The sequence below is a fragment of the Tenrec ecaudatus genome, chromosome 2 (assembly GCF_050624435.1).
Source record: "Tenrec ecaudatus isolate mTenEca1 chromosome 2, mTenEca1.hap1, whole genome shotgun sequence".
Taxonomy (NCBI): Eukaryota; Metazoa; Chordata; class Mammalia; order Afrosoricida; family Tenrecidae; genus Tenrec; species Tenrec ecaudatus.
Window position 1 is genome coordinate 303,728,897 of NC_134531.1, and position 22,209 is coordinate 303,751,105.

At 41.9% G+C, this 22,209-nt stretch overlaps 1 protein-coding gene across 1 annotated transcript in view; it reads left to right on the forward strand.

Annotated features, from left to right (window-relative positions):
* Positions 1-3,506: 3,506 nt before the first annotated feature.
* TOMM70 (translocase of outer mitochondrial membrane 70) overlaps positions 3,507-22,209 on the forward strand; it is a 31,179-nt gene continuing 12,476 nt past the window's right edge. The window contains exons 1-5 of the mRNA XM_075542635.1: positions 3,507-3,972; positions 16,958-17,131; positions 17,923-18,049; positions 19,500-19,609; positions 20,973-21,121. Of these exons, the coding sequence (XP_075398750.1) occupies positions 3,649-3,972; positions 16,958-17,131; positions 17,923-18,049; positions 19,500-19,609; positions 20,973-21,121 (884 nt within the window). The 5' untranslated portion in view covers positions 3,507-3,648. The remainder of the gene's footprint in view (positions 3,973-16,957; positions 17,132-17,922; positions 18,050-19,499; positions 19,610-20,972; positions 21,122-22,209) is intronic.

Genomic DNA, 22,209 nt, shown 5'->3' on the forward strand with positions numbered 1-22,209 from the left:
GAGTAGAGAAGCAGGAGATTGCGATTAGCCACTCTTAGTTGAACAATAATCGCTCTAGTTGTTCTTCCAAGCCTTTTGAACATACATTTCCTTCGGCTCAGTCTATTGCACTTGTCAGCACAGCCTGCCTCCCTAATATCAGCTAGTTCATGTGTAGTTCATAATGGCTTCTGTCAGCTCAACATGGCTTCACTCCTGACAAGGCTGTTTAGAGCTACTGCAGTGCTTCTGGACACTTAATTCACGGAGGTGGGTTGGCGGACTCAAGAAGCTTGAGCTGAACATCTTTGGGTTGAAGCTTACAGCAAAGTGGGTTACGCCCCTTTGAGTAGTATTTAGCAGGCCCGAAACTTTGTAGCACGTCCTGGTAAAGAACTACCCTGGGCATTTCTCACTGGCATCACAACTTAACGTCCTTAATGAACCCTTATCATGGACTTTGTGCTTCTGTGTAGCCATCCTAAAGGTAACTTATAGAACATTAAGACTTTACAAACTCAATTCCAAAGCGATTATTTTTAGCCCACCTTGCTAAGTTCTTGATAAGGAATACTATTTCTGGGGAGCAGTATATTAATAGGAACCAACATGAATCCAGACAAAAGCTTTAATGCTGTCAAATTAGGCCATTTTAAGTTAATCAGCTCATTCTGATGCCGTAACAAAGCATTCCTCTTGATCTTTATTTAGCACTACTGTGATAATGTAAATCATTCTGTACATAAATTCAGCACAATTAAAAATAAAAATTTTAATATAGGGGTTTGCCAACCAGGACACCTAATATGATAAGCCATTAAGGTCTGGATTCTGAGTCTGTACTAGTACTTGTCTTCTTGAAGACATTATAAACTCAGAATAATGCCTTGGATTTTTTAAAGTTTCAGAAGTGGAGGGAGGGTGGGGTGGCAAGGGGGAATGAATTACAGGGATCTACATGTAACCTCCTCCCTGAGGGGCGGACAACAGAAAAGTAGATGAAGGGAGACGTCAGACAGTATAAGATACGACAAAATAATAATTTACAAATTACCAACAGTTCATGAGGGAGGAGGGAGAGGTGAAAACAAGCTGATGCCAGGGGCCTATGTGGAGAGCAAATGTTTTGAGAATGATGAGGCTAACAGATGTACAAACGTACTTTATACAGTTGATGTATGTATAGATGGTGATGAGTTGTATGAGCCCCCAATAAAATGATTTTTTTTTTAAGTTTCAGAAAAGGAGGGGAAAGTATTTTAATTTGGTTGCGGGAAACTGAAAACCGGGAAGAGAGCATATGTGGACAAACTCTCAATGCTTTATGTTAAGGAGTCTGGGAGGCAGGGACTCCCATGGAGGTGGACCTTCATGGTCATAAGTTGGAGATGTATTCCAGTCACATTTTTCTAAGTAAAAGTCATTCCCCTCAAAGTCCCATAATAATGCCAAATTTAAGATGCTATTTGCAAATACATGGTCTCTTACTATATGCTTGAAGGTCAACTGCTTGAAGGTTATCTGCCTAAAGGTTGTTTGCCATCAAAAGCAATCAGACACTATTGCTTGTCCCACCCTAAGTAGGGCCCACTCCCTTCTGCTAAGGATAGATTCTTGTCCCCCTAGGGTCAAGCCAACTCAGAGATGATCAAGGTTAAGCTGCCATCTTGACTCTAGAGCCCGCCCATCTAATTACCTCTGTACCTTCCTGTCACATGTACACCTCTAATACAACCCCTTACTGTGGCTTGCAGGCCAGAGAGTACTTAAACTCGTGAGAGAATACATTTCAATCTTTCTCTACTTGGATCTGCTACTTGACGCCATGGACCTGGTTCCTGAAGCCATGGAGCTGGTTCCTGAAGCCAAGGACCTGGTTGCTGAAGGGAAGGACCTGGTTGTTGAAGCCATGGAGCTGGTTGAAGCTCTGGACCTGGTTTCTGAAGCCAAAGTGGAGGTAAGCACCCCAAAACTTTTGCCTCTTAATTTCTTCCCTTCAATTTATGGTTCCTGTCAACATGAAAGAGGTGAGTCCTTGCATGCTTTTTGTCTGATGCCTATTTAATTGATCCCTCAAATACACAACTGCCTCTTGGGCTCACATGGTTGTGGACACTGGTCCCCATTGTGTTGCCTTTAAAACATCTATGTGGCTATTATTTTCGGAAAAGCACATTGATTATAAATACATATGCAACAAAATACTCGCCATTTCAGAGATGTTTAATTTTAATTCAGTTGTACATGGTCATCTGAGGCGCTTCCTCTGGTTTGTCCTCGAATCTTTAACAGTGCTACTTTCAACTCAAGTTTCTACCACTACCGACTGCTGTCATCTAGTTAACTGTGCCTCTGACAACTCCATGTGTTTCAGAAAATCGTAAGTTCTCAACGGCTGGATGTCTAGAAATAGATCTTTTTCTGAAGCACTTGAGTAGATCAGGCCTTTTTTCCGAAGCACCTGAGTGTAGATCAAACCCTCCAAGCTTTTGGCTAGCAACCCAGCACATTGACTCTTCCCACCACCGAGAAGAAAGTTATAACCGATCATTAACTAACATCAAGGCAAAAGAACGATGTAATGAAGTGGAAAGTTGAAATTCTCAGCTAAAAGTAAAAGTTCGATTTTAGTTGTGTGAGCCTATCCATGAGAAAGTGATTATAAATGAATGCTATTGATTGAAATGGCATCTTAAGAATCAGGAGAGAAAGGGGTGCCGAAAGCAAGGGCAAAATAAGCCAGCGATTGGGAGGGGGAGGGTGCCAGGGGAGTTGGGGTGTCCGGCGGAAGAAAAATCATTTCTAGCCACTCCGTTTAAGAACCTGCTAACACTCGAACGTCACTGCTTCCGTAACTGTTGCAGATGGCGAGTTCGCAGACACCGTTCAAGCTTTCTGAACGGGAAAAACCCGTTTCCTCTCAGTCGGATTTCTGGCATTTGCTTTTAACCCCACGCGACTTCATAAATACTGCCTACGGTAAAGATACGTCTTGCGACAGGGCAGGTTTTCAGTTCTGAGCCCTCTCCTCACACGTTTTCGAAAAGCCCTTCCCGTCCGTTGGTTTCCCAGACACGCGCACAAACAGAACTAACTGCCTTCGACATTAGAGACCGAGAACGGCGCCAAGAACGCGAAAATGGTGTGTCAGGAAGCCGCCAGGAACCGGGGTGACACCGCATACACACCCCGCCCACGGTCCCCGCCAGCCACTCCGTTTCAAACTCCCGCTGCTCCCGCCCATCCACGGGGCGGCCGGCCCGCGCTGGAGGCCCGGGGTCCGCGCTCCCCCGCCCGGCTAGGCCGGCGGCGCTCGCCCCTCCCCGGAGGCCTCGGTCTCAGACCGCAGCGCTTCTCACGAGGCGGCCGCCGCGGCGCACGGGGGGCGAGCAGGGGGCCCGCTCGGCGACTCCAACCCCCGCCTCGGTCGGCAGCGTCCCCTAACCCGGAAGTCGTCCTCGCCTTTTCAGGAGGTGACTGCCTGGCCCAGCATGCCCCGCGTTTCCGGTGACCTCTGGCCTTTTTCTGTCGTCCGCTCTCGCTGGTTAACGTGCTCGCTCGCATCCCGCTTGCTTGCCTGCCTTCTCTTCCTCCCGTCTGCCTCCACACGCTGCCCGCTGACTCTGGCGCCCGCGATTGCCTGGGCGGCGGTGGCGGAGGACACTCGTCATGGCTGCCTCTAAGCCCGTGGAGGCGGCGGTGGTCGCGGCAGCCGCGCCGGGGTCCGGCGGTGGGGTGGGCGGCGGCGGCGGCGGGTCTGCAGGCCCGGGGGGCCTGCCGCGGTGGCAGCTGGCGCTGGCAGTCGGGGCACCCCTGCTGCTAGGTGCGGGTGCCATGTACCTATGGAGCCGGCAGCGGCGGCGCCGAGAAACCGGGGGCCGGGGCGACGCCAAAGGCCAGAAGCGCCACAGTGAGCGGAAGACCCCCGAAGGCAGGGCCAGCCCAGCTCCGGGCAGCGGACACCCCGAAGGCCCGGGTGCTCACCTGGACACGGTGAGCAGCAGCCCTGGGCCCTGGAGGTGCAACCCGGCGGGGACAGCTTTTCCGCGTCGGGTTTGCCGGGGAGGGGGTCTTCCTAGCAGACGGAAGCTGCGGGGCGTCTGCGAGTAGGTTTAGGGATCCTCTTCTGGCTCCTTGTGGGGAATGGGGCAGCCCCGGGCATAGGTTAGTTAGAGGCGTTCTTTGACAGTTTCACTTTGCGTTTCAGAAAAAAAATCTTTGCTTTTCTTAGTGACACAGCATTTATCGTTCACGTGGTCCAGGAGACATTTGCAGATAAGTGATTGCACCTGGTGAAGGAAGCCTTAATTGTCACGAGTGCTATGAACTGATTTGTTAACCTGCAAGGGTTAGAATTTAATCGAAATAACGGATTTATTCAACTTTGTGAAAGGGGTGCTTTGTGAGAGGGACTGGGGGAGCACGAAGAAATAACAGTAACCGTTGGTTGACAAAGTCTACTGAAAGGAAGGCAGTCTGTATGCCTCTCTGCCACCAAAACCGAAATGCACTTCTGAAGAGGAAAATAGCGTTTTTAGAAAATTATCTATGGAAATGAGTTCTTAAGCTTTTGTGGGTTTTTTAAAGTTTTACCGAGTGATATACATGGTCAAACCTACTGTAGTGGTCTGTGCTGTATTGAGTCAGAATTAACTTGATATAGGCTGGGGGACAGTGGAGCCCAACATCTGAAGCCAGATTTGTACATTTCTTGGAGTTGGGTTTTTTTTTAAATGACGCTCTTAAACCTTTTTGGTTTCTGATAGCTCATGGGCTCTAGCTCTGGCGACATTTAACAATGCTGAGTTCAGGTGGAGCATTTTATCTGCATCATGGATTGGAATGGGTACTGTGTTAAGAGTAAACCAAAGTTCACAGAAATCTTTGTACAAATAAATCTCAGGCTGAGAAGCACTGATTTATATACACGTGCAAGTCTTTAGACCATTCAGGTTGAAGCAGCTTGCTTTTTAAAAAAAATTGTCAAATGAACTTTACAAGAAGTTTTGATGTGGCATGGAACTGACTTAGTTTTGTACTTACAGTCTGCCAGACATAGGCCATGGATGCAGCTTTCTTATGGGAGAATAAAACATTGTTTTTCGAAATGTAGAAAAAGATACATGGTGACTCACTAACTCACTCTCACTAACTCACTGTCACTAACTCACTCTTACTCTCTCATTCTCTTTCACTCAACTCTCTCACTTCGCTCTCTCATTCACTCTAAAAAAAACAAAGAAAAAGAGACATTGTGATAGAAGGTAGACTCTTAAAAATTAGGAGTTGTGTAATTCAGATTGGTCTCTCCAACATCAGGAAAGTGGTTTGACCTTGACCTTAGCAGTATCCTAGTAGAATAAGAGGATTTGAACATTAGATTTCTCATTGCTTCCAGGCCTAAAAGTTGGTAATGGTGTTTGCCTTGCAAAAATTTGTTGTCGAATATATGATTTTTGCTTTAAGTTGCTACATAATTCTTCAGTAAATAACAATGGCCTTTTTAATGAAAATTTGTCTTTTTTCTATCTAGACTCTAGCTAAATTTGTTCACTAATTGTATTATCTAGTTTTAGAGTGCTTTTTATTGGAATAACCTGACAATTGTTCACTAATATTATTCCATGGTTGGAGATTGGATAGTGGTTTTTATTGGGATAACCTTATAGCGACCAATAGGACATAGTACCCTAAAGATAACTGCATATTTGCCAACTACAAGCTTCGCTCAAGTTAGTTTCCTGACCGCTACTCAATCGAGTTAAAAGGTTGCGAGGATACCAAACTTTTTCGTAGAAATTTTCATAGAAAGAAATTGGTAGACGACATTCGGAGGCTGTAATCTTTATGGAAGCAAACTGCGACATCTTCCTTCTTTAAAGCTTGTGGATGGGTTAACACCACTGACTTTTCCTTAAATGAGCAGCCACGTGTGCTACTCATTAACCACTATTTCCTTTAATCTGGCAAACCTGGTGATTTTGTAAAAGGAAACATCTGTTCGAACTGACAGGAAGATGGCAAAGTCCTGGTGCTGTAGCTGTTCTTCATTTGAGTTTTAATTGGTTGAAGGAATGGGCAGGTATTTTTGTGTTTAGGGTTTAATATCAGAATAGAGAATGTAAAGTTGGTGATTTTTGTGTGTTGGTTTGTCTAATAAATTTATAGTTTTATTGGGCTCTTGGGTTTGAGATCCTAATGTGCACTGTAGGTTATAGCCAGTCCCCTTCTTTCTGGGACACCAAAGATTCTTCAAATTTAAGAAGCAAGATTATGCTTTTTAAAGCAAAATGACGATATCATTGAGGGAAAACTAATTAGATTTGGGAGATTGAGATGCTTAAAATATTTAAACCATGGTCTATTTTTAATCATGAAAATGTCCAAGATGTATCATTTGTTGCTTTAGGCATTTCTCTTTTACTTAAAGTATGATAGATTTTGAAAGTTGTGAAGAATTTAAAGATCACCCTCAGGGCTTCCACTCTGAATTATTACAAGGATTAGAGAGAAATTGAATTTGGTCTTCTGGCTGCACCAAATGTTTTAGGTATTTCTGTATGTATGTATGTATGTAAAAGCATTGACTCAATAGTAGTCATTTGTTTTAATGTAATAAGACATACAATGAAAGGTTTTTTGTTTTTAATATTGCACATGGTTATCTTATATTATAGTTCATCCTCACACTTAAATAGTTCAGTGGTTAGGAACATTATTCTAACCTAGTTCTCTAGAGTGGGATGGGCAAAATCGAACTTGGTTCTTGACACTGTTGCACTCTGTCCTCTCCTAATCCAGTGGTTTCTAGGATAACACATTTCGTTTTTTGTTCCCCATTGGATTTTTAATTCCCTGAGAGCCCCTCAGATTTTCTGTCTCCTTTTGTTGCTACATCTTAAAATTTTGATGATTCACCAATCTATCCTAAGCACTTCTCCTGTGCTACACATTTTCCTTGAGTGCTTGCTTGCACTCCCTGCCATTGAGCTCATTCTGACTCATTTGACCTTCTAGGACAGTTGAATTGTCCTCTTCTTTCTGCAGAGCAGAGTGGCTGGTGGTGGCTTTGAACTGCTGAGCAGCCACTCGGGCTCCTATAGTGGTAAACATCCAGAACATTCTACACTGTAACTGGTACTTTATTCCAGAAAACATGATTCTTGTCTTTGCTGCAGGAGCTGCTATGATGCTAGGCAGTTTGCAGACCAAGATGGAATAAGATAGGCCTGCCAGTGTGATCACAATAATTCAGTCCCCATTGATCCTGGGTATGGCACGGGAAAGGAGGACACACACCATTTAGTTTGTTGATGTTTATAAGTATATATGTGTATATGTACATATATTTAGTGTTTTTTTTCTTGAAATTCAATTTAATATAGTAGTTAAAATTGAAAAGTATTTTTCCTGAAGGCTATTTCCAAAGAAACTACAGTGTAAAGCATATATTTAGTTTTACAAAGAAGTCTTAGACCCCATTTAAGCATTTTTTCAAATTACTAGCTATTGTTTAACCCGAAATCATAATCCTATGAAAGTGTTCTTTAACAATTTATTAGGGGCTCATACAATTCTTATCACAGTTCATACATATACATACATCAATTGTATAAAGCACATCTGTACAGTCTTTGCCCTAATCATTTTTTTCTCCTCTTTTTTTACATTTTATTAGGGACTCATACAACTCTTATCACCATCCATACATATACATACATCAATTGTATAAAGCACATCCATACATTCCCTGCCCCAATCATTCTCAAGGCATTTGCTCTCCACTTAAGCCCCTTGCATCAGGTGAAAGTGTTCTTAAAAGCTGGTTCTTCTCAGGTTTAAAACCTCAAGTTTAGTAGTTGTTTGTAGATGTTTCAACTTTAAGGACAAAGGTGGCAAATGATTTTTGTATTAGATTTGACACATAAAAGTAACTGTCAGTATGGTATTGAAAAATGGTTTCTTGTGTCAGAGTTGTTACTTTAGTGTTACACTTAAGCCAGCATAGATGAAAAACATGCCTTTAGTAGAATGTTATGAATTAAAAGTAACACCATTTAAGAGGAAAAATAGAGTTGTCTCATGTCATAACTAATTATGGTGACAAGCTAATGCCCATTTTCTCCCACCTGAATTAATGTCACCAAATTCTAATTTCTTTCACAGTGACAATCAGGATATTTTAGAATTAGTTGCTAAGCATTTACAGTGATCTCTTATTACCAAATGTATAGGACAAATGTGCCTGCCTTTGCCTCAATATCTGTGACTTTGAATTTTAATTGGTCTCTAGTATGTTCCTTCACTATGAGTCAGAATCCTCTTGTTGGTAGAGTTTGGGGTGATTTTTGGGTGGGGGTTGTATTTTTAAATGTGCCTTCTGAGAGTAGACTATTCATATAACATGTACTTTTTTTTTAAACGTTTTATTAGGGGCTCATACAACTCTTATCACAGTCCATACATATACATATATCAATTGTATAAAGCACATCTGAACATTCTTTGCCCTAATCATTTTCTTTTCTTTTTTTACATTTTATTAGGGACTCATACAACTCTTATCACAATCCATACATATACATACATCAATTGTATAAAGCACATCCATACATTCCCCGCCCCAATCATTCTCAAAGCATTTGCTCTCCACTTAAGCCCTCTGCATCAGGTCCTTTTTTTTTCTTCCCCTCCCTCCCCGCTCCCCCCTCTCTAATGTGCCCTTTGTAATTTATACATCGTTATTTTGTCATATCTTGCTCTATCCGGAGTCTCCCTTCCCCCCCTTCTCTGCTGTCCCTCTCCCAGGGAGGAGGTCACATGTGGATCCCTGTAATCATTTCCCCCTTTCCAACCCACTCACCCTCCACTCTCCCAGCATAGCCCCTCACACCTTTGGTCCTGAAGGTATCATCCACCCTGGATTCCCTGTGCCTCCAGCCCTCATATGTACCAGTGTACAACCTCTGCCCTATCCAGCCCTGCAAGGTAGAATTCAGATCATGGTAGTTGGGGGGAGGAAGCATCCAGGATCTGGGGGAAAGCTGTGCTCTTCATCGGTACTACCTCGCACCCTGACTGACATAACATGTACTTTTAACTAAAATCATTCAAATTATACTTGCTTGGTTAAAAGGAGGGGAAAACAAGATACCGGTAACTGCAGATAATTTCTGTCTTAAGTAGTGAGCCAAGGTACCAGAGTCTGTTTGCCTTGGGCAAGATTCTCAGTTTCTTTGGGCTCCTGTTGATTTGTGTATATGTAAACTGGAAATAATTGCACCTACTCATATCTCACTCATGTGGATTGACTACATTTGCCTCAATGGGCTGGAGCATATCAATGGTGAAGATGGCCCAGGCCTGAACCATCCTTTTGGTGCACAGAAGGTCATTTTGAGTTGGAACCAACTCAGTCGCATGTCATAACACATCTCCAGGGAGCCCTGGTGACCCATTGCGTTCAGAGTGGGGCTGCTAACTAAGCAGTTGGAAGTTCAAACCCATCAGCTGGTCCCATAAGCTTCCACAGCCTTGGAAACTAATGAGCCTTTCTGCTTAATTTTTTTAGGGTCACTAATTCAGAATTGACACAGTGGCAGTTAACACTGGGGGTACTAAAAGCTCCATTATGGTGATCATTTAAAATATTTTCAAAAGAGTGATTTGGGCTAGTAATGATTTCTGCCTGGTACGTTAATTTCACAACTCCCTACAAGATTTGATTCAAAATATGTGTTGAATTTATTTAGTGGAATTGGCTATGTTAAATAATCGTTCTTTTGAGTTTTTGTTTTATGCATGTATGTGTATAAATAAACTTTCAGCCATTGATTTGATTTACACTCAAAGGGACTCTATATAGGAACTTCGACTCGACTCCTGTTGGTTCTGGGGATGTAAATCTTTTTTTTTTTAATCAGTTTATTGGGGCTCATACAACTCCTATCCCAATCCATAGAAAGCCTCATCTCCTGCAGACCAGTTTGTGAATTAGAATCATGGACACCTTGTGGCTAGCTGGTTAGCGAATAACCCACTGTGCCACCAGAGATCCTTTGTGTGTGTGTGTGTGTGTGTGTGTAAACTTTATTAACTGCAGAATGGCTAACAGTAGCTTGATCATTTGTCTTACTGTTAAATAGCAGTGCGTCATTCCATCTCATTGATTGCAGTCCTTTTAATGTAACAACATTTATTCTGTCACTTTCCATTCATCCTTCTCTTAACCTCCTTTGACTTTGGGTAGATGCTTGGTCTTAAATGGTGAATTAATCTAAAGTGTTACTTTTCTCTTTAGAGTATTCTGTTGAAAATTGAGCCATAAAGGAGTTTGAGTCTGGAACTCTGCAATCTATCTAATAAACCTGGTCTCTTGTTTTCTTTTTTACAATTTTAAGTTTAACAGTTTTCTCCCACTCTTTCGGACTTTCAGATGTAGTTGGTCGTGGTAGCTAGACACCATCTAGTTCTGGTCTCAGGGTCATGGAGACTGAGGTTTACATGGTCCATTAGTCTATTGGATTGTTTGTCTTTAATTGTCATCACTTTTCTTCCCTCCAGAGAGGAGACCAATAGTTGCAACTTAGGTGGCTGCTCACAAGCTTTTTAAGACAGTAGCTCCTCACTGATGTAGAAGTTAGAACATGGTGTACTCTAGGCCAGTGGACCTGGAGACCATGGTCCTGCACAGAGGACGATGAGTGGATGGTGTGAGGGGGCCATGTTTCTGGTCACCAGGAGGGTGTGAAGATCAAGGGAGGGTTCCACTCTTCTCGAACCAACTAGTGGTAGGAGTTTGTGTAGTCAGGCCACTGTTTGGATCCAATGCTGCTTGCAGAAGTTCAAGAAGGCAGCTGACACCCATCTGCCTCCTTTGCTGCCGCTGTGGGTCGGCTGCTCTCTGTTCCTTCTATGAAGCTCGAGAGTTGTCATTGCCATTTGTAGTTGTTTCATATGCCTCTTGTATCTTTGTAGGGGGTCTGTGTAGTAAGTCTCCCAAGCCACCATTTTACCAGAAGTCCTTCTAGTAAATTACATTTTATGTGGCTTCAGGGTCAGAAGTTAATCTTTTCTGTTTCATCATGTATCCTTACCAGTACAGAAAAAGCTTATATTTACAGGTCTACACCTCATGGTGTGCGTGTGTGCTTTGCTGGCACTGTTTGTGGCAGCCCTGTGTCATTGTGCTCTCCCCTGTCATGGGACATCTCTGTCAATCAGTATGTCCTGCATTTCTAGTGTGATTAGTATCGGGTCAGCTTCTTAGTGGTCAGCAGAGTTACCACTATTGGGCTTTTCCTGCCTGGAAGAAAAGAAAGCAACACCACAGATCAAAGAAAGTCTGTGGGACAATTTAGTCTGCAGGAATCCTCTACTGGGAGGCCAGAAGAACTAGATGATACCTGGCTTAACCTACTGACCATTTTAATTAATCAGCCACATCAATCAACAATGAAAGGCAGATTAGAATAGTGACATGGGAACTGGTTTAGTGGAAGCACAACAGATGCAATGGTAATAATGAGAATGTTCACTCATGGTCAAGCAAATACCCAAGTGTGGGAACAACTTAAGGAGAAAATGTTGAATGGGAACTTAACTACTGTATAAACCATTGCTGAAAATGTAGTTTGCTTTTGTAAGTTGATTGGAGGGCTTTGATCTTGGATGTAGCATCCAGAGATCTATATCAGATACAAACATAATTTGTTGTGAGAAATGCAGACTGAAATCCATTTTCACAATTAGAATTTTAGTGTAAAATCCTTAGAATCTTGAAAAGGCTACCAAAACCCATGGAGAGAGAGGGTAGGTTGAAAAGGGGGAACCAATTACAAGGATCTACATGTGACTTCCTGTGGGGGGGGTGGACAACAGAAAAGTGGGGGAAGGGAGACGTCAGACAGGGCAAGATATGACAAAATAATATGACGGCAATGAATACACAAATGTGCTTTACACAATTGATGTATGTATGGAATGTGATGAAAGTTGTGTGAGCTCTTAATAAAATGATTACCAAAAAAAGAATACTAAAACCCAAAGTGATTTTCAGTAACATCAAATGCTACTTAATATCTAGTGTTTCAGAATTTTCCTGGTAGGTCTGTATGTCTTAAATTATCATGGAGTATATTTTCCAACTTCTCCATTTAATTGAATTACTCTAATGGCAGTGGGAGAGCTATTTGGTGAATTGTCTATATGTAATTGGACCTTTTTAAGACACAGGGTCCTGTAGTGCACCAAGTTCTATGGTATAATAAGTAATGGAAATTAAGTAGACTTTTATTTTTTTTAACATTAGGGACTCACAACTCATCACAATCCATACATATATACATCAATTGTATAAAGCACATCTGTACATTCTTTGCCCTAATCATTTTCAAAGCATTTGCTCTCCACTTAAGCACTTTGCGCCAAGTCCTCTTTTTTCCCCTCCCTCCCGCTCCCCCCTTCCTCATGAGCCCTTGATAATTTATCAATTGTTTTGTCATATCTTGCCCTATCTGGTGTCTCCCTTCACCCCTTTTGTGTTGTCCATCCCCCAGTAAGTAGACTTTTAAATGAATGCGTTTGTGAATAAAGTACATTTTAGAAGAATAGCCACTAATTGAATAATCCAGTTGGTTGACTAGCCCTGGAGGTGTGTCGTGGATTACAATGTGAACCCACCATCACTCTGGATGATGAGAAAGGGGAGGCTGGCTGCCCCTGTCAAGGTTGACTATCTCACCCTTGTAGCCTTGATCCACATTAGATTCAGCCTAATGGCAGCAGTCGGTTTATTTGGTTTTAATGCGCACAGGGGACATGATCTTTCTCAGGAAACACCTAGTTTGTGTCTATCTCCAGGCTTTCTTCATGTTTAACTTGGCAGTCAATACAAGTTGACGGCCAACTTAGTCTGTTGGCACCCAGGGTGCATAATGGATTCTGAGTTAGGCTGCTGATACAAGGCCAGCCTATTGAGCCCACCAGCCATCCAGAGGATTTGCAACCTCGGGGACCCACAGTGAGCAGTTGTGCCCTGTCCTGCAGGGTCACTGAGTTGGAATCTACTGCTTGGCCTTGTGACTCCTTGTATTCTGTGTGAGAACACTGACGGTAGTAGTAGTACGCAGGACAGAGTTCATTGCCTGTTTATACTACTTAAATAAGGCCATTTACCTGGCCTGGAGAATGTCCTTTTTATTTAATTTGTGAATCATTACTAAATATACTAAGTAAATCTCCATTAAGTTTATAGGCTCACACAGTTCTCACGGGCATCTATCTGATATAATGCAATGTTATGTTCTATACTGTTCTCCCCCCCTCCCCATTCACAATGTTCTCAATGCCTCAGTAAATATTTCAAACTTATATATTAGTTTTCACTTTCTTGATACTTAATGTCAATTAATTGATGCTTTTTTTTCAATTGATATGCATAAGGTCGTGACCTCTTACCAAAGGCTAAGTAATCCTTTGCTCCATCCAATGCTCTTGAATGCAGTTTGTCTGTTACTGGCTCCGTTGTCACTTGTGGTTGCTATTAGTATTTACTGAAGATCTTTCAACAGCAGTTGCAGCAGTACATTGGCAGGGAGCTTCTAGAGGTTCTGGCTGGATTCAGAAGAGGATGTGGAACGGCATCATTGCTGATGGCAGGTCGATGCTGGTTGAAGGCAGAGAATATGAGAAAAATGTTTACTTGTGTTTGAGTGGCTGAAACGGGGAAGAAATAACTCCATCTGTTAGGATTTTCAGCTGTCCTTCATGGTGATCACATGTAGTGTGTCAGTTGGGTCCTCCACAACACCAGACACAGATAGGAAAAGTACAGGAGATTATTTAAGGGCAGAATAAGAAACATGAACCACAAAGGAATGCAAGCAGGATTAGAGACCCCTTCAACTCAGACCTGAACTCCCCCACAAGAAGAGCTCCAAAGCAAAGATTACCCCATATCGACCCCTGAGACTGGGCAGTGACAACGGCGGTGGCTGTCAGTGTATGGCACTCCTTGCAGCCCAATGGAGGATGTTTTTTCTTGAAGAGGGAAATAAGTGTAGAGATTTAAAATCACTTCAGTTTTCTGACCCGTTCTTGAGCTTGAGCTAGGCATCACGCTTCCCTTTCAAAGGTACATAATCCACATACAGAATCCAGTCGTTTGGTCATATCAAGTTGTAGTCATTACCACATCAGTTTTTAGAACATTTCCTTTCTGTGCATATTGTGATTAGCTCCTAATTTTCCCCATCCTTCTCTGCCACATCCCTGAGAAGCCATTCATCCAGTCACTGGCTCTAGATTTAACTATCTGATGTCACATGTTTGAGGATTGGTCAGTAAGAATTTGACATAAAACCTAATTGAATAATTTATGCTAAGTATTTTTTCTGCCAAGTCTTAGAGTTTATTCATGCCTTACTGCAATACATTTTATCTGCATGTCTTGATTTCTTGGCAACGAAATTGTTCACTTCAGTAAAGTAATTCATCTGAATATAGAATTTGAGCTAGATTCCAATGTTGAATAGCAATACCATATTTCCCACCCTGATTCAGTGGTTCTCAACCTTCCTAAAGCCGCAGCCCTTTAGAGTTGCTCATGTTGTAGTGACCCCCCCAAACCATAAACTTAGTTTTGTTGCTACTTCATAACTAATTTTGCTGCTGTTATGAATCGGGCAACCCACAAGTTGAGTACGGCTGCCTCTATGAGAAACACAACTACTTTAGGTGCCTCTAAAGGAAATTCTGTTGATTCTAATTTTAGGAAACCATCAAATGTAAGGCTCATCACAGTTTTAGAGAGAAGTAAAAGCGTATGTCTAATTGAGAGTAGCCTGTGGCCTCAAGGGATTGGATGACTGATCCGTGGTGGGAGTTGCCATTCTATCTTCTACTAGTTTCTACTGTGCTTTCTCCCTGGGTATCTCCCCTCACTAGCCTTACTTAGCATAATTCCAGATGTTCGTGTAGCCATCATTAGAAGGATTTTGTGCTCTTGATCATTTTATTGGGGGCTCATACAACTTCTCACAGTCCATACACATCAATTGTATACTGCACATTTGTAAGTTCCTTACCCTCATTCTCAAAACATTTGCTCACCACTTAAAGCCTTGGTATCAGCTCATTTCCTCCTCCCTCCCCACTCCCTTCCCTCATGAACCCTTGATAATTTATAAATTATTATTTTGTCATATTTTACACTGATGTCTCCCTTCACCCACTTTTCTATTGTCCATCCCCCAGGGAGGAGGTTATATGTAAATCCCTATAATCGGTTTCCCCTTCCCCTACCCTTGCTCCACCCTCCCAGTTTTACTACTCACCTAGTCCTGAAGGGATCATCTGTCCTGGATTCCATGTTTCCAGTTCCCATCTGTACTAGTGTACATCTTCTGGTCCAACCAGATTTGTAAGGTAGAATTGGGATCATGGTAGTGGGTGGGGAGGAAGCATTTGGGAACTAGAGGACAGTTTGTATGTTTCGTCCTTGCTACACTGCACCCTGACTGGCTCATCTCCCAGCGACCCTTCTGTAAGGGAATGTCTAGTTGCCTACAGATGGGCTTTGGGTCCCCACTTCCCATACCACCTCATTAAAAATATGATTTTTTGCTCTTTGATGCCTGATACCTCATCCTTCCAACCCCTTGTGATCACACAGGCTAGTGTGCTTCTATGTGGGCTTTGTTGCTTTTCAGAAAGATGGTCGCTTGATTACCTTTAAGACCCCAGATGTTTTGATAGACAGGCACCACAGCTTTTCTTCACATTTGCTAATGCACCCGCTTTGTCTTCAGTAATCATGTTGTGAAGGTGAGCATCATGGAATGCTAGTTTAATAGAGCAAAGTATTCTTGCATTAAGGGAGTACTTGAGTGGAAGCCCAATGTCCATCTGCGACCTTAATACTAAACCTATAAATATATGCACATAGATTTATTTCCCCATCCTCATATGTAAGTATGTTTACATTTGTTCATGCTTTTCTTTAGCCCTCTATAAATGCCCTTTGCTTCCTAGATCTTTCCTCTACTTCTTTTTACTTCCCTCCCTGTCCCACTGTCATGCTCAGCCTTCATTAGGGTTACAGTAATTCCTCTCGGTTTTCCTCTTGTCCCTCTAGTATGCTCAGCCTTCATTTGGGGTTCAATAATTTCTCTGTTACATTACCCTTGATCACCACCAGGGTATACTGGCAAAAAAATTAAGCCCCTAAATTACAGGAGTCCTGGTGGTTTAGTGGTTATGTATAGGGTTGCTAACCACAAGGTCAACAGATTGAAACCACCTGTTACCCTGCAGAAGAAGAAGGAGGCCTTCCATTCCTATCAAGTTGAGGGTCAGTGAAAAGGAGGAAGGCCCTTCCTGAGATGGAGACAGTGGCTGCAACATGGGGCTCCAATGTGAGAACAATTGTGAGGATGCACAGGACTGGGCAGTGTTCCCTTCCTTTGTGCGTAGGGCCACTATGGGTCGAAACTGACTTGATAGCAACAGTTAGTCTCAGAAACAGTTCGGCCCTGTCCTATAGGGTTACTGAGTTGTAGCAGAGTTTGGCTTTGTTTGACAACATCTAATGGGGAGAAATATGACATTTATTGCCTCAAACCCACAGGGACAATTCCATCCTCTGCTACAGCTCTAGGGAGCAGTGACCTGTGAGTTGGAATCACTTATGGCAGTGAGTTTTTCTACTGTTTAAACGCCTAATGCTGGCAGGAATGGGAGGAAAGTGGAACTTTAAAGCATTGCAGCCTTTTTATTCAGTCTGAGTGTTAAATATAAAACCTTTTGACTCAGCAGTCCAAGGACAGGGAATCTCCCTGAAGATACCTATGCGACACAACTTGAACTGCAAGCAGCCAATCTACAGAAACTTCATATTTCTTCCGTGGAGTTTAATCATAGATTATTAGAATCTTCTGACTAGTGGTAAGTATTTAATCTTTGTACCATCTCTTTTCAGGATTCTCTTGATAGAGCCCAAGCTGCCAAGAACAGAGGAAATAAGCATTTTAAAATGGGAAAATACGAACAAGCTATCCAGTGCTATACTGAGGCTATCAGTCTGTGCCCTACAGAGAACAGCGTTGACCTTGCCACATTTTATCAGAACAGAGCTGCTGCCTTTGAACAGCTGGTATGCATCTTGCCTTGCCTTATTCTGTTCCCTTCATTTCTGTGTCTTTACTTGAAGTTTCAGTTATAAGGACAAATTTTAAGTTTGCTGACAACAAATGCAATTCAAAGTTAAATTTTTCCTACTTTATAGAATTAGAAAAATCCCCCTGCCCCCCAATTTTTTACCTGTGGATTACATCCTCAATTTGGGCTGTAGACCAGTGGTTCTCAACCTGCAGGTCATGACCCTTTCACAGGGGTCGCCCAATTCATAACAGTAGCAAAATTACTGTGAGTAGCAACAAAAATATGTTGGGGGTGTCACCATAACATAAGGAACTGTATTAAAGGGCCAGGCCATTAGGAAGGTTGAGAACCACTGGTCTAGACTGAAGAGATTTTTGGAGTCATCTAATTTTAGATGTTTATAAATGATAGTGATATGGTTGCCTAGGGAGGGATGAAACTTTCAGACACATTTGGCAAAGGTGATTAAGAAGTTTGACTTAGGGTTTTTTTAAAGATGGGGAAAATTCAGTAGAGAAGTACATTGATGTTGAGAAGGGATCCTTAAAGCTGGTCACGAGCACTCAGTCACAGGGGTGGGTCTCTGATGAAGGGTGCTTCCTGAGGCCTAGCAGGAGGCTAGGAGGTAATGGGGACATGCAGATCGAGATGGGTTTGGACAAGATTTGGCGATGGTATACATCTGTTGACTATTTTTAAAAATAAGGTTGCTGTTACAACTGTTTAGATGACCTTATCTGTAAACAGTGCTTCAGTTATGACTTTTTAAATACTCAATTACAGCAAAAATGGAAAGAGGTGGCAGAAGATTGTACAAAAGCTGTTGGACTTAATCCCAAATACGTGAAAGCTCTCTTCAGACGTGCAAAAGCCCATGAGAAGTTAGACAATAAGAAGGAGTGCTTAGAAGGTGAGGGCACATCTGTGTGTACATGTCAAGATGGCCGACGAAGATTTGCTTTGTGAATGATCAATAGCAATTAAATGTTGGGCTCTCTTCTTCAACTGAAACTTGGTTTTCCTCCTCAGATCGAGGTTAGCTTTGTCAACAACTAGACTTAGTTTTATTATTTGGAGTTTATACAATAGGACTTCAAAAGGTTTGTGGGGAAAATGTAATTGGAGATCTGTACCACGTCTTTAAACTTGAGCATTTAATGAGTATTAGTATCCTATGAGTAAGGAAATCCAAAAGATGTTTTGGAAAGTGATTGTGCTTCTTAGATTCTACATTATTTTCAGTCACACTGTATACATATAAAGTAACTTTATGATGAATCATTAAAGAAAAATTTATTTTTTTGCTCTTGCAGATATTATTTTATACCGAACTAGAAATTTAATTGATATAAGCATCAAAATGAATTTATTAATGAATGTTATAGATGTTCTGCAGCCTATGAATGCTCTTGATATGAGGCTAAACCAGAATGTAATTTCTATGATCTAAAAGTAATTCCTGTATGAACGGGTACAGATAAAAGCCGAAAACACAGGGAATTCAGATTACAAACCTCTGGGAACAATATTGAGAGTAGCCATACCAGGAGGTTAAGGGGAAGGTGGAGGGAAATAGGGGGAAATCGATCACAATGATCTATAACCCTCTCCCAGGGGGATGGACAGAAGAAAAGTGGGTAAAGGGAAATACTGGTAAGTCTAAGACATGAAAAAAAACAATTTTAAATTTTATCAAGGGTGCATGAGGGAGGGAGGGGAAAAATGAGCTGCTACCAAGTGCTCAAGTAGAAAGAAAATGTCTTGAAAATGATGATGGCAACAAATGCACAAATATGAGTTGTACATTCCCCCAATAAAAGGATTTAAAAAGAAAATAAATGCAAAACAAAAAAGTAATTTCTATTGATTAATGGCATAAATTTACATACGATGTCACCATAATTACTGCTGTTAAAATTTACTTTGTCGTTATTAAGGAAAAGACCATTTTTTAAAAAGATTTGAATTGCCAAAACAGTATGATTTAAAGAATTTGGCCAACTGGGTTTCGTTGAGTCTAAAGATCTGCAATTCAAATCTAGCAGCCACTCCATGGGAAAAAGATGGAGGCTTTCAGTTTCTGTAAAGATATATAGCCTTGAGTTTAGTTTTGTTCATTTTGAAAAACCGTACTCATGTGGGGTCACCATTTTGGTAGTAGGTAAAAGGAGTTACTTGGGAAAAGGAATCCTAAGTGTTGAGCCGAGTATTGAAACGGAGGGGCACACTGTTGACTCGGCCTGCATGGCCAGCACTAAGAGTCAGTGCATTAGGTAGCCCGCCAGGGCCGTGCGTGTAGGCTGGTTTTCAGTCGCACTCTGCCCCTTGAGTAGACTCACTGTATTTTCCACCACTTGTAGATGTGACTGCAGTCTGCATACTAGAAGGGTTCCAAAACCAACAAAGCATGCTGCTGGCAGACAAAGTCCTGAAACTTCTTGGCAAAGAGAAAGCCAAAGAGAAATACAAGGTAAATGCATCGAGCTTTGTTAATGTTGTGTAAATTTGGCCATCTTGGTGATAGTAAATTAGAACTAGAATTATCAGAATTAGAACTAGAATTAGAACTAGATTATCAGAGCCAGATTGTTACTGTCTTTTTTTTCTTGAATTCTCTGCTTTTGTGGCTCACCTTTCACTGAAGTAGAATGTACAGCTCTGTGCAGTGCTTTCTCTGGAAATCATGGAAAGAATTCATTGACAATCTATCAGACTATGGCCCAGAAATCAAATCGTTCTGTTGGCCTGTTTATAAATGATTTTGTTGTGACACAGCCACAGAGTAGTCTCTACCAGACCATGTGGCTTTCAAAACCTAAAATCTTTACAGTCTGATCCTCTGGAGAGAAAATGTACTGACCTCCATTCTATATAATTAATGTCTTGGGGTTTTTAAGAATCATTTTAGTTCACCATTTGGTGAATGGTATGGATTTTAGGGGAATGGATACAAAGGTAGGGGCCTTGCCCTTGTGGAATTTGAATTTGGGGAAACCATTAGCATCTATGACAGGTATGCAGTGATGAAATGTCCACAGAGAGGTCAGCAGGGTATCGTGGGAGCACGGGAGGCATCGGTGAGCATCCCTGGAAGGGACCCTGGCGGTGTGACATGGAAGCAACTGGCTCACGTAGGCCCACCAGCAGCAGATAATACCAGGGATTTCTGCCCAATTTCAGTAAGGTTGAAGCAGTCATTTTTTCCCTTGATCAGTAGCTTGCTTTTCTGTTAATTTCATTTTAATGGGTGGAGTGTCTTAATTTTAGACATGAATATAAGCGGAGCTAAATAGGTTTCTTACTTTGCAGGCCTTCTGTACAAAGGTGCCTGTTGGAGATTTGAGCCCACACAGACATACTACCTGAAAAAAGGCATCTACTTCTAAAACATCAGCTCTGAGACACGCAGTTCTGCACTGACACAGAGCTGACTCTTGCCTTCTGTCACTTTGTGCTATGATGATAAGAATTGTTGGGATCTTAGGGTTTTCGCAAGAAGAGCTCAAACTCATTGCCTTTGAGTCCAACACACAGTGGCCCTGTAGGCCAGAATATCCGCTTCCAAGGTGCTGAAACTTTTGGGGCAAAAAGTCTGCCGATTCTTGCCCAGAGAAGTCGAAGGTTAGCAGCCCAATGTGTGAGCCACCTGGCCAGGGGAAAGAGGTCTCACTTGGAAACCAGATTGGTCCAACAGTTTCACTGTTTAGCTCTCTTGTCCCAAGGCTTATAGAGCATAATTTTCTTCAGTTACTGGATTTGTTTTCAGTTTCCCAAATGTACCACTTAGTAAGTTTTTAATCCTTTTGATTTCCCTAAACATGATTACATTTCAGAATCGTGAGCCTCTGATGCCATCTCCACAGTTCATCAAATCGTACTTCAGTTCTTTCACAGATGACATCATTTCGCAGCCGATGCTTAAAGGGGAAAAGTCGGATGAAGATAAAGACAAAGAAGGGGAGGCTTTGGAAGTGAAAGAGAAGTAAGTGCGTCACTCACGCTAAGGCCCCATGTGTGCTAACCAAAAGGTGGTCGGTTCAAACCCACACAGTAATTAATTCTTCAGGAAAAAGACCTGCTGACCCCATGTAAAGAATACCGAGTTTCCTATGAATGGGTTGGACTTGACTTGAATGCACTCAATGGCAATTCTCTGTACAAGGAGGCTTCAAAAAGTTTGGGGAAAATGGAATTAAAAATGCTTATTTTTTCCACAAACTTTTAAATCCTCCCTCTTGTTAATAAAAATATTTGCAGCTTTTATGGCTGTTACAATTACATCTCTAGTGATTCAAGGTTTTACTGCCAAATCTATCCTTACAGCCTTACATGAAGAAGACTCCCATTTGCATAAGTGACCTCATGTTTAAAACAGCAAAATGCTTGGGCATTTTGATTTATAAATTGCGAAATTTTTAGGCATGCACAAAAGAATGAATTTCTTTGAGCTTTTTCCTGCTTACTTAGGAAAATTATATTCTTTGGGCTTCTTGTTTACTCCTATAGAGAAATGAAACCACAAGTACAGTCCTATGCTTACAACTAGAGATCAAGTGTGACCATGTAGTATATGAAACATCAAGACTCCTTGTCTATTTTGATTCAGCAACACTTAGGCTGGTTGTGAAACGAGCTCTCTTTAAAAGAAGGGACAGTATTCCTGTAGCACCGAGAACCGGGTTTTGCATCCACAACCATATGGGGGATTGGGGCAAATGGGTCGCCTTCGATTTCTATGTGTACTTGTAGGGCTGTGCATTGTGCCAAAAGGCTACAAATATAGTCAGTGGATACGTAATCTTTTGAACACTATTAGGAAGTATATGTTTGAAATATTAGCATTTATGATGCTGGACTAGTAAGTTACTCTCATGGTTAAAAACAGAGTCCTGTCCCAGGAAAATTACAATGCATTAATACCATTCTGAAAGCTTGCATGGCTGTTGCATGCCCATCAGAGTTGGGCACTGGGCTTCAGGTTCACCAGCTTTAAGATAAACCTTTCAGGATCCTGTAGGAAAGGGCTGGTCAGCACTAAATGCTCAAGGAGCTCTGGGCCATAAGGGTTGA